Genomic DNA, 13,652 nt, shown 5'->3' on the forward strand with positions numbered 1-13,652 from the left:
CTGGGAGGTCGGCGCCAGCCCTGACCCCTCTGCTTTTCCCTCTCTGTGCGGGTCCATCCCTGGTACCTGACGATGCTGGTCTCTGGTCCAGCAGCATCCCACCCCCAGGGGCTTCCCCTTCCCAGACCCTCAGCCCTTGGACCTGCCTGGCCGGATCCCAGTCTGCCGCCGCCGCTTTAGGGTGTTCGACCCGCGCGTGCTGGGGAGGCGGAGGTGGCGGGGATGGCTGGGGCAGGGGACGAGGCGGCGTGGTGTGGTGTATCGGCACAGCATGGCCGCCGGCTCGGCAGCAAGGGGAGCGCAGGGGTGGGGACAGGGCTGCGCTTCCCCTCGGCGGAGGCAGGCGAAGGTGGAGTTATCCCTTTGTTCGTCCTGGGGAGCTGGTCCGACAGGAACTGGAGTGGCGGTGGGGTGCAGCAGGCGAGCTCCTCCGGTGGCCTGGTCCCACTCCCCGCCCTGACGGATCCGGCTGCCAACCCGGGGGCTGAAGGCAGAGCTGGTCCCGGGAGCATCCAGGGGCTCCGATGGCCTGATCCCGGCCCAACGAAGATGTGTCAAGTGGGTGAGTCTGGGTCTGGTGTGGTGATTGCGATGGGAGGGTGCCCCAGTGCTGTCCGTGGCTCCAGCGCTGCCTTCCTGCAGGGAAACTGAGGCAGGGAGGGAGGGCGGGGAGCCGAGGGGCAGGGACGGAGCTGGGCTGAGCACCCGGGTGACGGCAGGAGACCCACCCGGGGGGGGTCCCGATGGTGGAACAGCCCCAGTGGTGCTGCGGTCACTCCTCAGACACCGAGAGCCAGCGCTGGAGCCGTTGTCGAGGGGCAGCTGCTCTCCCCAGAGCTTCCTCATCGCTCCGGGGATCCCATCCCTCCCCAGCCCCGTCAGAGACGCCTGTCCCCGTGGCCGCTGGTCCCGCTCTGCCACCCTGGTCCCAGGAGAGCCGGCTGGAGCAGTGGTTTGCATACCTGGGCTACCAGTGGCTGCCACCACGTTGCCTCCTGCACCATCCCCCCACCAGCACGGGGCACATCCTCTGGGGCTGTCCCCAAATGTCCCCTGCCTGTGCTGAGTGTGGTGCAAGGGCAGGAGGGACGGCTCGGTGTCGGGCACCCCACACTGTGCAGCCTCCTCGCCCATCCCTCCTCTCCCCTCCATCTCAGGACACCTCGATCCCGGCAGCCACCAAAGAGTCCTCATGAAAACGGGCCTCATCCTCCTCATCATCGGGCACCTCAACTTCATCACCGGCGCCCTCGTCCACGGCACCGTCCTCCGCTTCGTGGTCAATGCCCGGGACGCCATCTCCCTGCAGTACGCTGTCGCCAACGCCGCCTCCGTCATCTCCGCGCTGCTGGTACCGGGGGCCATGGGGTGCATCTGGGGTAGATGCAGATATATGGAGGGTGGGCAGGAGGTGGGACGCGGGAGGATGCGGGATGGGCACTGCTCCATCTCCCCTTCCCTGCTCGAAATAAGCCTCTCTAGCACAAAGCAGGGGGGGTTAAATGCACAGGGATTTTGGGTGGAGGCTGGGGGAGATGAAGCACTGCCCCCCATGATGCCGAATTGGCCGGGTAAGCTTTCAGGGACAATGTCAACAGGGAAAGGGGACTGACGTCCCTGGGTTGGGCGAGCACCAGGCATCGCTGACCTCCCCGCGCTTCCTCGCAGACCATCTCCTGTGGAATTGCTGCCCTCATGCTGTCCCGGTACCTCGCCCCCGCCGCCCTCGTAAGCACCCCCGGCCCCGCAGCCCCTCACCCAGCACCCGGCAGGCGGCAGCCATCCTGCGGAGCGTGCACAGCCGCCACGTCCCCTCGCTCGGGGACTGTCCCCGGGGGGGCCCGGACAGGCGGCTGTGCACGGCCCTGCCTCGCCGTGCTGCCTCTTCTCTCTCCGGCTGCAGAAATGGGCGGTTTTCGCCCTGAGCGCCGGCAGCAGCCTGGGCTGCCTGTGCTGCCTGCTGGGGCTGGCCGTCTCCATCGGGCTGACGCTGGGTAGCCAGGGCCGGGCGCTGCTGGCCCCCTGCGCCGTCAGCGACATCACCCTTGCCCCCATCTCCCGCGAGTGTCCCTTCGATCCCACCCGCGTCTACGTGAGTCCCCCGTGGGCTGTGGGTGCCAGCACTGGGGATGGGGGGGGCGTGCGGGGACCCCATGCCCCGTGTGTCCGCAGAGCTCCACGCTGTCCCTCTGGGCCATCTCCCTCCTGCTCGACTCCATGGAGATCATCTTCGGCACCCGCTGCCTCCTGCTCACCCTCGACCTGCTCCGCCTCGGCTGCTGCTGCCGCGGGGCGCACCGCAGGAAGGTGACTCCTGGTCCCCGGGCTTGGCACCGACCCGCTCCCGTGCAGGGACGGACCCATCTGGGCTCGGGGGCTCCGGGATAGGGGTAGGACTTGCCGGCCCAAAGCTCTCGGCCCCTGGTCCCGCTCTCAGCAGTCTCTCTGGCTTGCAGGTCTCCTTGCAGGCAGCCCCCGTGGAGAGCCCTGACCCCGGGCAGTGCCTGGGCTTGCTGAGGCTGGACAGTGTGGAAACGGCCCGGCTCTGAGCAGGGCTCGAGGGCCAGCCCCACGGATGGCAGCCCTGCCCTGCCCCAGCATCTGCACAGCCCCACGGCGGGACCCGGCTGCCCCCCAGCCCGGTTATCGGGTGGACACATCCCCTGGACACCGCCATCCGGGACCTGTGAGCCCGTCCCCATGGCCTCGGGCTGCCTGGGGCTGCAGTGAGGGAGGCGACCGGGCTGGATCTGGACCCTGCGGGGAGAAACTTTCCCCTCGGCATCGACGGTCCCTTTCCCACCGCTGGCTGCACTGACACAAACTTTATTCTGCAGGTATTAAAAGACCAGAAGCGTGTCCCCTCCCCGCGGCCCCCACCCGTGTGCCGGCCGTGGGGCTGTGGGGAAGGGGCTGGCCCGGCCCCGCGGCCGTGGCAGTGTGTGCATGCGTGGGGGGTGCTGGGGGGCCCCTGAGCCCCCGGGTCTTTGTCCCCTGCGCCCACCGGAGATGCAGCGGTGGCTTCACCACCAGCCTTTCCCACCGGGCTGGGCTGTCCCCCTGCTCCGAGTCCCCGACGCTGAGGGGGGACCGTCCTCGCTCGGGGCAGACCCTGCCTCCATCCTTCCGCCGGTCGAGCCAGGGCAGGAGCCCCCCCGGCAATGGGCACTGTCCCCCCTCGGCTCCCCCTTGCCCCAGCCTCAGCCGGGCTCCAGCTCTTTCCCCATGGGGGGCCGTGGGGGGCTCGGTGGCGGGGGCCGCGGGGCAGGGGACAGCGGTGGTGGCCGACTGCAGGGTGGGGCAATGGTGGGGGGCCGTGGGGCACTGTGGGGGTCTGTGGGGCTCAGAGCTGCACGGCGCCGCTGGGGTCGCACTGCAGCAGGCGCACGATGGACGGGTCGCTCTTGGCACCTTTGATGAACTCCTCCAGCGAGAGCTTGCCTGCGGGGGGGACACACGTCTCAGCGTGGTGGCCACCACCCTACCCCGCGTGCGCACACGGGACCGGAGACCTCCCAGCACGCACCGCGGACGCCCACCCGCCCGGGATGAGCACCCCTGGGGTCCGGTCCCGGCCGCGGGAGCCCCATGAGCCCCTCCGGCTGCTGGGGCTCCCCCCGGCCACGCCGACGGACGTGAGCCATTTAATCAGCGCGTGTGCGGCTCCTTCTAAGACCCCCGGATTTAGCCATGAGACCTTTCCCTTAATCCCCTCCATCTCCTCTCATTTACCGTCGTTATTAGTATCCATCTGTCGGAAGATTTTTTCCGTTCTTTTCTCCGGAGTCGATTCATCTTCAGGCATGTTCATCACAGAGGAGACCATTTTGTAGATGGCCTGGGAGAGGGAGACGGGGATGAGGGTGGGTGCGAGGTGGGTCCCTGTCATCACCCACCTGAGACGGGGGACGGAGCTCTGGGCTTCGCTGCCCTGGGAATGGCGTTTAACACCCTCCCGGTGCCATCAGGTTACGGGGGGCTTTAGCTGTGGATGCCGGCGGCAGCCCCAGGCGAACAACCCGGCTGCGGGAGGCTGCTGGAGCCGCTCCTGCAGGGAGGGGATGCCCACCGAGATGCCACCCAACGGCCTCGACAGTCACCTTCCGATGCCACCAGGTCGCAGTTTGGGCAAGGAGAGCATCTCCTGTCGCTCTGCCGACAACATGTCCCTCCGCCCCGGGGCGCTCAGGGACGGCTGCGCACACCCAGCCCTCCCCAGGACCGCGGCGAGTGGGGCCAGCAGGCTGACGGGGTGACAAAGGGGTGTCCCCAGGACAGCGAAGGACCAGGGGATGCCCGGGGTAGGCTGATCCCTGCAGAGCACAGTGAGCGGCTCTCTGCAGGCAGCGACAGGCTCCTGTCAAGCCTTGCACTGGGGGTGACAGAGGGTCCTGTCTGCATCCCGGGAGGGGACGGCCACCGTCACACCAAGGTGACACACGGGACCACACACCAGGGGCCGCAGCGGGGCGAGGGAGCCCGGTACCTGCACGATCTCCAGCATCTCCTCCCGGCTGATGTAGCCGTTGCCGTCCAGGTCGTACATGCTGAAGGCCCACATGAGCTTCTGCTCCAGCTTCCCGCGGGAGGTGACGCTCAGGGCGATGATGAACTCTCGGAAGTCGATGGTGCCATCGCCGTTGGTGTCGAAGGTGCGGAAGACATGCTCGGCGAACTTGGAGGCGTCGCCATAGGGGAAGAAGTTGGCGTAGATCTTCTTGAACTCCTCCACGTTGAGGATGCCGGAGGGACAGTCCTTCAGGAAGCCCTTGTACCAGCCCTGCAGCTCCAGGTCGGAGAACTCGGTGTTTTCCCGCAGGTCCTGGAGCATCTCGGGGCGCAGTTTGCTGTTCTGCTTCCCCATGACGCTGGGACACGCCAGCCGTCCCGGGGACGACGCTGCAGCAGGGCAGGCGCCTGGCCCGGCTCGGGGGGGTCCCTCTGCGCTACAGGAGGGGAGAGGGACAGGGCAGCGCTCCCTGTCAGCCCCCGGACACACGGGCGGACACGGACACCGATGCGGCCCCCTCCATCCCCGCCGTCCTCTCTGAGCCGTCGGGGCCAGCCCCGGGGACCACCCAGCGCCGGGCAGCGCCAGCCCCCTCGCATTTGCGTAATAAGTCCTTATAGCTCATTTGCATAATATATAGGCGATACATAGCTGGCATCAGGAGGGCAGAGCAGCCTGGGGGAGGGGAAGGGGCTGGATTCGGCCCCGGCAGTGGGCTGGCTGGGGCTGTGGGTCCAGCCCAGGTTTGGGGCTGGCCGGATCTGGGTCAGCTCCCTTGGAGGGAGGGTTATTTTCAGCTCCTCCACTGCCTCTGTTAATATTTGATGCCTCTGGCTGGCACGGGAGCCCCAGGGAGGGCCGGGGGGTGCAGGTCTTTGCTCGGGATCCCCCCCCTGCCTCAGGGTGCTCACACCCCTGGGGGACCCGGAGCACCCCATCCTGCCGGGGCCACCCCCGAGGAGCGCAGAGGGGCTGGGAGGACGCCGGGGTGGGTGCCCAGCATCTGGCCACACACCCCGGGTGCTCACGCCGGGGGCTCTGGGGGGGACCTTGACCCGCTGCCCCCCACCCCAGGCTATGTTGTGGCCCCTGTGTGGGGATAGGATGGGCTCGGGGGGGTACACGGGTGCGTGGGGGGCTTCAGAGCCTGGAGCACCCGCTGTCTTACCCAGGGTAGAGAGGGGGCCCAGCACCCCTGAACCCCCTTCCTTCGGGATCACAGGGTGAACAGGACTCCCCAAGAGGAGCCCCCCAGCAGGGCTGGAACCCCCAGTCAGGCGGGACCGGGACCCCACAGCGTCTCTCCATCGCCCCCCATCACAGCCCCATCCCCACTCCAGCAGCCCAGGGGAGGATCTGCACGTCCCCACCCCGCTCAAGGGCCCCAGACGGGCCCCCCCGGGGCTGGCACGACCCCCAGCCCCATTGCCCGGGGGGGTTGTGCCCCCTCCCCACTGCCCGGGGCAGCTCCCGCCGCTGGGAGGGAAGCCCCCGGGGGTTCAGCACCCCGAGAGGGGTTTGCAAGGACCCCCCCAAAGCGGGCACCTCCGGAAGGGTGGTTGGGCACCCCCAGGGAAGATGCTCCCCGGGCGGGGGGGGCTACAGGGGATTTCCCCCAAACCGGGCACCCCCGGAGAGAAGGGGGCTGCCGGCGACACACCCAAGGAAAGGTCCCCCCGGGGGGGTGGATTAAAGGACACCCCCGTAAAGATGTGGCGGAGCGGGAGGGGGGCACAGAGCATCCCCGATAAGATGCGGCGGGGCGGGGGGGGCTTCTGCAGCCGCCGGCGGGGAGGGACGTGCCCGGGGGCTGGGTATGTGCCGGTGCCGCGGTCCCCCCGGTCTCACAGTGCCCCCCGATTGCCCCCCCCGCCCCGGACCCCCATCCCCGCCGCCTCCTACCTGCCCGGGGACGAGCCGCCGCCGCCGCCGCCGTGCGCCAACGCAGCCGGGAGCGCCCGCCGGTAGTGCCCGCCGCAGCGCCGGGCTGCGGGGGGGCACCGGCTCCGGGGGGCACCGCCGCCGGGTGGGGCACCGGCGGCACCGGCAGCAGCCCCCCCCCCTGCCCCGGGAATCTCCGCCCGCGCCGGGGCCCCACGTACCCCCCAAACCCCCCGGGATACTGCCCCACGCAGCTCCCGGCCGTGGGGCTGGGGGTGCAGCCCCCGGTCCCCCCCCCAGCCGGGCTCTGGGGTGAGGGGGAGACCCCCATGGCACTGGGAAGGGCTGGGGCAGCTCTGGGAGCACCGGGGCGTTCTGGGACGCTGGGAGCACTGGGAGCGCTGGGAGCACACCGGCATTGCCGCGTGGGCACAGCAGAGCTGGGAGCCGGGGCCTCGAGCCACCTGCAGACCCTGACCCCCCCCCCACTGCGACATGTCCCTGGTCAGGTCTTCAAGGGCTCCGTTACAAATGTCACTTGTCCCTTCTGTGGGTGCCGTCCCGCCCCGCGCTGCCATGAGGCGGGTGGGATGGGGAAGCACAAGGGTGTGTGACACACAGAGCCCTGTGCCGGCGCCTCTTTGGGGACCACTCTCTCCACCACGTGCCACCCCTGCCGTCACACCTGCCTGTCCCCATCCTGTCCCCTCGGAAAGAGCCGCTGCACCAGGACACGGGCCAGGGTGGTCCCCGCAGGGACAGAGCGAGCCAGGGGCCGCGGGGATCCCCCACACGTGCCTCGGGCATCCCCGGCTCCTGGGCACAAGCTTAGCCGTGACCTTCGCGTGGCGGCCCAAGAAGGTGCCAAGCCAAGTGTTCTGGGTCTAAAAGGGGACATTTTGAGTTGAGTGTCCCCGGCACGCGGCCGTGGGGACGCGATGTGGCATCCCAGCGTCCTCAGCCCTTCCAGGGGCTGGAGCAAAGCAGCTTTCGGCAGCTGCTCCCAGCACTGGGAAAAGGCTCCGGTGGAGACAGATGCTCACTGTAAGGAGGTGCCATTCCCGGCAGGTTTTCCTGCGTTCCTGCACCAGCTCCGTCCATTTGCAAAGCCCAGGATTGTTCAGCGATGCCGCAGGGAGCAGATGGCGGGGGCAGATGGGAGGAAGAGGCACTCTTCTCCCAATTACACAGATAAACATGCATAAAGTGATTAAACCCACAGCCCCGGCACTGGTCTGGGGGGGAATGGGGAAGGGACTGGGGTGGCTGCGGGAGAAGGGGGAGCTGGGGGGGAGGACCGCTTGAGAGATGCAGAATGTGGCTAATTCACCCCAAAATCTGCTGGGAACCGAGGTCAGTGGGGCTGAGAGGCTGCAGGTGCCTGTTGAGGGAGACCTGGCACCTCGGGGCCCAAAACGCCAACCTGCAGCGGGGCAGGAGCCAGCGACCGCCGTGACAAAGCGGCCAAAATCCACGGGCAAGTTCTGAAATGCCGATGGGCAGCGTTTGCCCAAACTGCTGCTGGGCCGGCGAGGGGACCCAGCCCAGCCTACGGCGTTGGCCCGTGGGGACCACGGGGACCTCGCTGTGCCACAGGAACAGGCAATAAAGGCAATATCGGTCTCTCGTTGCGGGTTTTCCCCCTTTTTAACAGCCTCGCGCTGGGGCACTGCCCTGCCTGTTGCTGGAGGGCTCTGGAGGACCAGGGACCTGCACGGGCGCCTTCCTGCCCTTCACCTGCCTCTCGGCACTGAGCATCCTCCTGCGTGCTGCCGTCTCCCCGTCGACTCCTTCTCCCTCTCCACGTAGCAGCAGCCCTGTCCACGTTCCTGTCCGTACCCATGTCCCAGCCCGAGGGGCCGGTGGCTCCGCAAGGCTGGGAACGCCCGTGGGATCCGAGCAGGAGTCTCGCACAGGACCAGCATTGAGCCCGCGGGGTGTTTTGGGAATGGGATCGCGCTGGAAACAAGGGAACGGGCGATGAGAGCTGCTGCGGCGGCGGCGTCTCCCCCCATCCCACGTAAGAAAGATGTTTGGAGGTGGTTATGGGGTGGGACTGGGACCGGGACCCTGGCATGAGCAGAAAGGGGAGAGATTTGTGCCCTCGGGGCTGAAGGCACCCCGGGGGGCACGAGCCAGGCAGCCCCCGCGCTGGGCGATGTCCCCACACGCCGATGTGCTGAGGCTGGGGGAAAAGTTGGGCCCCCAAGGTGGGGGTGCCATTTCCCCTCCGATAATCCTCATATCTATTTTAATCCCGCTCTGCATGAGTGGCAGAGGGCACAACTGACGCAGGCTGATTTGAAAGGATCCCATTCCTGCCTCAAACCCGGCCCTAAACCCACCTAATCCCCTGCGCTGGAAAGGATTGCAGGGGGGAGAGAGAAGATAATGTGGGGCACGGGGGGCACGGGCAGGGCCGGACTCTGCCATCAAACACTCAGTGATTTACAGGGTCCCCAGGGCTGGGGGCAAATGACCCCCAGCCCATCCCCTCCGGCTCCTCACCCCCTCCGCCCCGCAGCCTTGTGGTTTTTCGGCACGCAGCCCCCTCCATCGCCCCGTGCTCTTTGCAGCCGTGGCTGACGCTCCCACCGGTGGGTTTTGGGGCTCAGCTGTGTCACGGGGAGCAGGACCGTCCCCCCAGGGCCCCAGAATAGCCAGGGCAGGCAGCAGCGCTGCCTCGGGGCTGGCTCCCGCTGGCCCCAGCCTTGTGGCCAAGCCGAGATGCTGCCAGGAGGATGCTGAAATGGCCGCGGGCACCGCTGCGATGCCTTCCCCACCGCCGGCGGGGAGAGACGTGGGGTGTCGGCGATGCCCTGGCTGGGAGATTCCCCCTCCTCTTCCTCCTCCTCCTCCTTCTTCTCCTCCTCCTCCTCCTCCTCACAGGGATTTCTTCGGGAATTTCCTGCGTTGCCATAGCAGCCATGAAGCCCTGGAGGCTTCACTGCAGCAGGGCTGGGTGGGATGGGGCTGCGGGGAGACCCTGTGCCCTGCCCAGGGGACACGCACCCCCCACCGAGCGTGTCCCCGTGCCCCAGGGCACACGTACACACAGGGAAACCGTGTCCCTGGGGCGCACAGCTCCGCACACACGCATGCGCACAGGGCAGCATGTGCTGGTGTCACATTTGGCCTGGCCTTGGCTGCTGTCCCCAAGCTGGTGGGGCTCGGTGGCACCCGGCGTGCCAGGGCTCGGCACACCGTGGTGGGACATGCAGGGTCTTTGGTGATTTGGGCTCCAGCATCGGCCACCCCGGCCCCACGTGCCCACGGGAGCATCCATGCATCCAGGGTGGCACAGGAGGAGCCCGGCCATGGCCGGGGCGGCTGTGGCTGCCCCGGGACCGTGCCCTAAGGAGGGTGAGTGCCCGGCAGACAGACAGGCGTCGTCCCCACAGCCTGCTGGGGCGCTGGGACGCGCTGGGAGGGCAGAGGGGCAAGAGGGGCTCAGCCCCTGGCTGTACCAGCAAACCCAACCAGGGTCTCCCCCACGCCCCGCAGCCCCCTCCCTGAGGGCCCACACCGGCCCCAGGGCTTGTCCCCGTCCCCACGCCACGCAGGGCCCCGTGGAGGACATGGTGAAGGTAAGCGGAGCCGCGGCAGGGGCGCAGGGCAGGGGCTGCAGGAATAGCTGAGGATTAAGAGCAAATGCCCAGATAATGAGGATCTTTGGTAAAAAGCCCATTTGTATAATTTAAATCTCTAATAGGCTTCCTGGAATACAAAGCCCTTTGTGATGCCCGATCTCATCTGGATCAGGAGCCGATCGCTCACTAAATCTTGACTTAGCGCCGCGGGGATGCAGGGACGTTTCATAATGGAGTGGCTCTGTCCCCACGTCCCCACGTCCCCGTGGTGCCCACGCTGCTGCCCTGGAGCACGTACAGCTCACCTTGCCCACGCAGCCAAGGTCGGGGCTCCTGGGGACAGGAGCCCTGGTCCCTGTGGGGCACACGCGCGTTGGCACCTGGACACGTGTGTTCAGCAGCGCCGTGACACGGAGCTGGGCCACGGGTTTGGGGCAGTTTGGGCACAAGTGGGTCCCCAGCTGTATTTTCAGCTGGAGTCGGGGGGGCTGGAGGAGTGTTGGGAGGGGAGATGTGCTGTGGGCATCCTGGTGACCAGCTTTCTGTGCCGCCTCCCCTGGCATGGTCTGGAGAAGCGCCAAACCTCTAAGGCTTTCCCTGCCACGGTGGCAGGTTGTCACCATGCCCAGAGGGTCACAGGGCTCCCTGAGCCGTGGTGGGGACAGCCCCTGGCCGGGGTCTGCCCCAGCTCGTCCTGCCTGGGGGTTTCGGGGGTGCTGGCGGGGAGGGCGGCCGGGACGTGCCCAGGGCTGGCTCTGGGGGGGCTACAGCTCGTCCCTGCTGTATCCCACCATGGGGCTCGAGGGCTGCGGAGGTGACACTGCCATCCCGGGGAGGTCACAGCCCGCTGAGGTGGGCACGGGTGAGACCGCGGGGTCTGGCGCTGGGGCAAGGAAGAGGGCGCCCAGAGGGGTCCAGACGCAGCCTTGACCCTTGTCCCCCCGCCCTCCCCAAGGACCAGCGGCGTTAAACACCGTCGCCACTGTCGCCAGCGCCACCGCTGTCACCAGTGCCACCAGTGCCACCAGTGCCACCGCCACACGCGAGTCCCGGGCTCCCTCTCGCGGCGTCTCGCCCCATCTCACGGGGTGACCGAGGAGCCACGGGGACCCGGGGGGTCAACGGCAGCGGGTCCGGGGGGCCTGGGCGGGGGGCGCCGACCGGGGGCACGGAGCCGGGAGGGAGACTCCGAGCCGGGGGGGGCCACGCTCCCATCCCCGCCGAGCCCCAGCCCCTGCGGCAGGACCCCGCGGGACGCGCCTGGGCCTGGGGCCGGGGGGGGTGGGGGGTGTCCCTTCTCGGGGGGCCCGGAGGGATTGGGGGGGGGGGGCGGGGGCGGCCCCCCCGGGTCCGGGCCCGCCGCGGGGTGTCGGCAGGTGGCAGCAGCGGCCTTCGGCAGCGCCGGTCGGCGGGCGGCACCCCGGCACGGAGACCCCGCCAGCCTGGCCCCCCCCGCACCCCCCGGCACCCAAACAGCACCCCCTGCACCCCACAGCACCCCGCCAGCCGGGCAGCCGGCACCCCACATCACGCCACATCACCCTGCGACACCCTGTCAGCACGGCACTCAGCGCTCCACAGCATCCCCCAGCACCCCACAACGCCCCCCTGCACCCCACGGCACCCCACAGCCCCTCCCTGCACCCCACAGCACCCCACAACCCCCTCCTGAGCCCCATAGCACTCCACAGCCCCCCCCACCCCAGCATCCCGTACAGCTCCCCCTGCCCAGCACCGCACCCGGGCAGCCCCCCGGGCAGGACCCCACACACCCAGCACCCTCTGCAGATGCCCCACCCCCCGGCCCCCAGGTCTCCCCACAGCGCTGCTCCCCGTGTCCTGTGACCCCTGCAGTGCCCCCTCTGACATGCAGAGTCCCCCCGATGTGCAGCATCCCCCCAGGGGTATGCGCAGCCGGGCAGGAGCCCCTGGGGGCCGGGGGGGGCAGAGGCCCCGGAGCGGTTCCGGTGAGCAGCCACGCAGGCGATGCGCTGTCAGGAGAGCTCTGCGATGGGGTGCAGGACACCTTCCCCCCGCGGGCTCAGGGCGCTGCAGGGAGGTGCAGGCGATGGCTGGGGGTGGCCGAGACACTCCTGGGGTACGTCTGTGGCTCTGGGGGCTGGGGCTGGCCCCGGGTCTCCTGGGGAGCAGCAGCACAGGGTCCCCCCTATCTGCCGACATCCCTCTGTCCCACCATCATCCCCTGGGGACCCCAGGGCTGGGACTGTCCCTCCTGGGCGACAACTGGAGCATCTCCGCACACCACATCCATTTCCCTCATGGGCTGCACGGGAGGCAGCCCAGGCCAAAAAGGGCCCCTTGTAATGGCCCTACCCCACAGTGCCGATTTAGGGACAGTCTCTGTGTCACGGGAATCTGATCTCGGTGCTCAGCTCCTGCCAGAGCTCGGCCCAGCATATTTAGGGTGAGGTGGGACAGGACAGGGGGTGGGGCACCAGGAGGGGGATGGCTGGTGGCCTCCCAGGTGTCCATCTGGTGATGTGAGAGGAAAGAGGAGCGACTGGGAAGCTTAAGTGCATAATTAGAGCTGTGACTTAATTGGCACATCAGGGACACGCGATAGGCGTCGTGTGACTTGAATAATGATGTGCCGGCATGGGCGAGGAGGCTCCGCACCACACAGGGAGGCAATGGGAGCGCAGAGGGGACTGGGGCAGGGCGGGGAAGGACACCCCAAAAGGCCTTAACTGGTGGTGGGAAAGGAGAGGGGACAGGGAAGGGACAAGCACAGCATGGCCCGCTCCATGCACCTGGCGGCATCCAGGACCTGCGCCCCTGGAGGGGACCTCAGTGCAGTGGTGATGTCCCAGGGAACCTGTCGAGGATGGTAGACATCACAGGGGTGGAAAAGAGCAAAAGTTTCCCCTTTATTTGGAAAAGGGGAAAGGAAAACCTGGGAATCACAGTGTTAACTGTGTTCAACCTCTGGAAAAATACCAGAACACATCAAAAACCCTCTTGTGGGAGCCTGGGAGGTAGCGAGGAGACAGGGACCAGCCCTCTTGCATCTGCCAGGAGCAACCAGGGCAAAACACTGGCCGTCTCGTGTGCCGGGGCCCAGCCTCAGCTCGCAGTTGGCAGAGGACGGGGTCCGGCACAGCAGCACCTTCCTGAGGCCGGCCAGGCAGTCTGCCTGCGGGGAGTCACTGGTTTTGTGTGACAATCCCTCCATCTCGCGGCTGCCGTGGGATTTGGGGCTCCCCGTACAGAGGCAAGGAAACGATGCTGCCAGCAGCATGGAGGCACATCCTGCTGCGACCTCGGCTTTGCATTTCAGCTGGAGCCAGTTCAGCTCCGCCAGCCTTGGAGCCGAGGGCTCGTGGTCCCACTCCGGGTGCACAGCCACGGAGGAAGCACCGGCAGGAGCCTGGCATGCAATGGAGTCTCCTGCCCAGCCTCGTGCTCCGGCAAGGGAAGGCCCAGGGGGAGCAGGAGCCCGGCCTGCAGCCACCCCTGCACGGCTGTGCCCAAATCCCGGCTCCATCAGCGGAGCCCACCCACCCCAGCCACCAGTGGCTGCATTCAGAGGGGGTACTGAGCTCAGCACAGGCTGCTCTGGGGAAGGGCTGAGTCCCCCCGCCAGCCTGGGGCTCCCGCTCTTCCCCTGCACCTTCTCCACCGCTCAAGTGGTGAAATTTTAATCTGCTGCC

The 13,652-nt window shown here is 67.9% G+C and overlaps 2 protein-coding genes across 3 annotated transcripts; one reads left to right on the plus strand and one right to left on the minus strand.

Annotated features, from left to right (window-relative positions):
• The first annotated feature begins 549 nt into the window (after positions 1 to 549).
• TMEM54 (transmembrane protein 54) lies at positions 550 to 2,549 on the plus strand. The gene is made up of 6 exons (XM_063356176.1): positions 550 to 562; positions 1,158 to 1,351; positions 1,669 to 1,728; positions 1,904 to 2,092; positions 2,173 to 2,307; positions 2,457 to 2,549. Exons 1-6 carry the CDS (start codon positions 550 to 552, stop codon positions 2,547 to 2,549), a joined length of 684 nt encoding a protein of 227 aa, XP_063212246.1.
• Positions 2,550 to 2,841: 292 nt separating this feature from the next.
• Positions 2,842 to 6,488, minus strand: HPCA (hippocalcin). 2 transcript variants are annotated; one of them, XM_063355803.1, is made up of 4 exons: positions 6,413 to 6,488; positions 4,487 to 4,946; positions 3,733 to 3,838; positions 2,842 to 3,441 (listed from the first exon to the last, which is right to left on the minus strand). In XM_063355803.1, exons 2-4 carry the CDS (start codon positions 4,862 to 4,864, stop codon positions 3,344 to 3,346), a joined length of 582 nt encoding a protein of 193 aa, XP_063211873.1. In that variant the 5' UTR covers positions 4,865 to 4,946; positions 6,413 to 6,488; the 3' UTR covers positions 2,842 to 3,343. The 2 variants fall into 2 exon arrangements, with proteins under 2 accessions (XP_063211873.1, XP_063211872.1); XM_063355802.1 differs by having other exon boundaries at positions 4,487 to 4,941; positions 6,413 to 6,433.
• Positions 6,489 to 13,652: the final 7,164 nt, after the last annotated feature.

Source organism: Chroicocephalus ridibundus, chromosome 19 (genome assembly GCF_963924245.1).
Source record: "Chroicocephalus ridibundus chromosome 19, bChrRid1.1, whole genome shotgun sequence".
NCBI classification, from domain to species: Eukaryota; Metazoa; Chordata; class Aves; order Charadriiformes; family Laridae; genus Chroicocephalus; species Chroicocephalus ridibundus.

Bases quoted from the DNA above. Each gene is read 5' to 3' on its own strand.
- TMEM54 (XM_063356176.1), top strand. The intron at 1,352-1,668 runs GTACCGGGGGCC...GCTTCCTCGCAG, and splicing joins CCGTCATCTCCGCGCTGCTG to ACCATCTCCTGTGGAATTGC. The intron at 2,093-2,172 runs GTGAGTCCCCCG...GTGTGTCCGCAG, and splicing joins TCGATCCCACCCGCGTCTAC to AGCTCCACGCTGTCCCTCTG.
- HPCA (XM_063355803.1), bottom strand. From the start codon at position 4,864: ATGGGGAAGCAGAACAGCAAACTGCGCCCCGAGATGCTCCAGGACCTG. The intron at 3,839-4,486 runs GTACCGGGCTCC...TCCCTCTCCCAG, and splicing joins AGATGCTGGAGATCGTGCAG to GCCATCTACAAAATGGTCTC. The intron at 3,442-3,732 runs GTAAATGAGAGG...TCCCCCCCGCAG, and splicing joins GATGGATACTAATAACGACG to GCAAGCTCTCGCTGGAGGAG.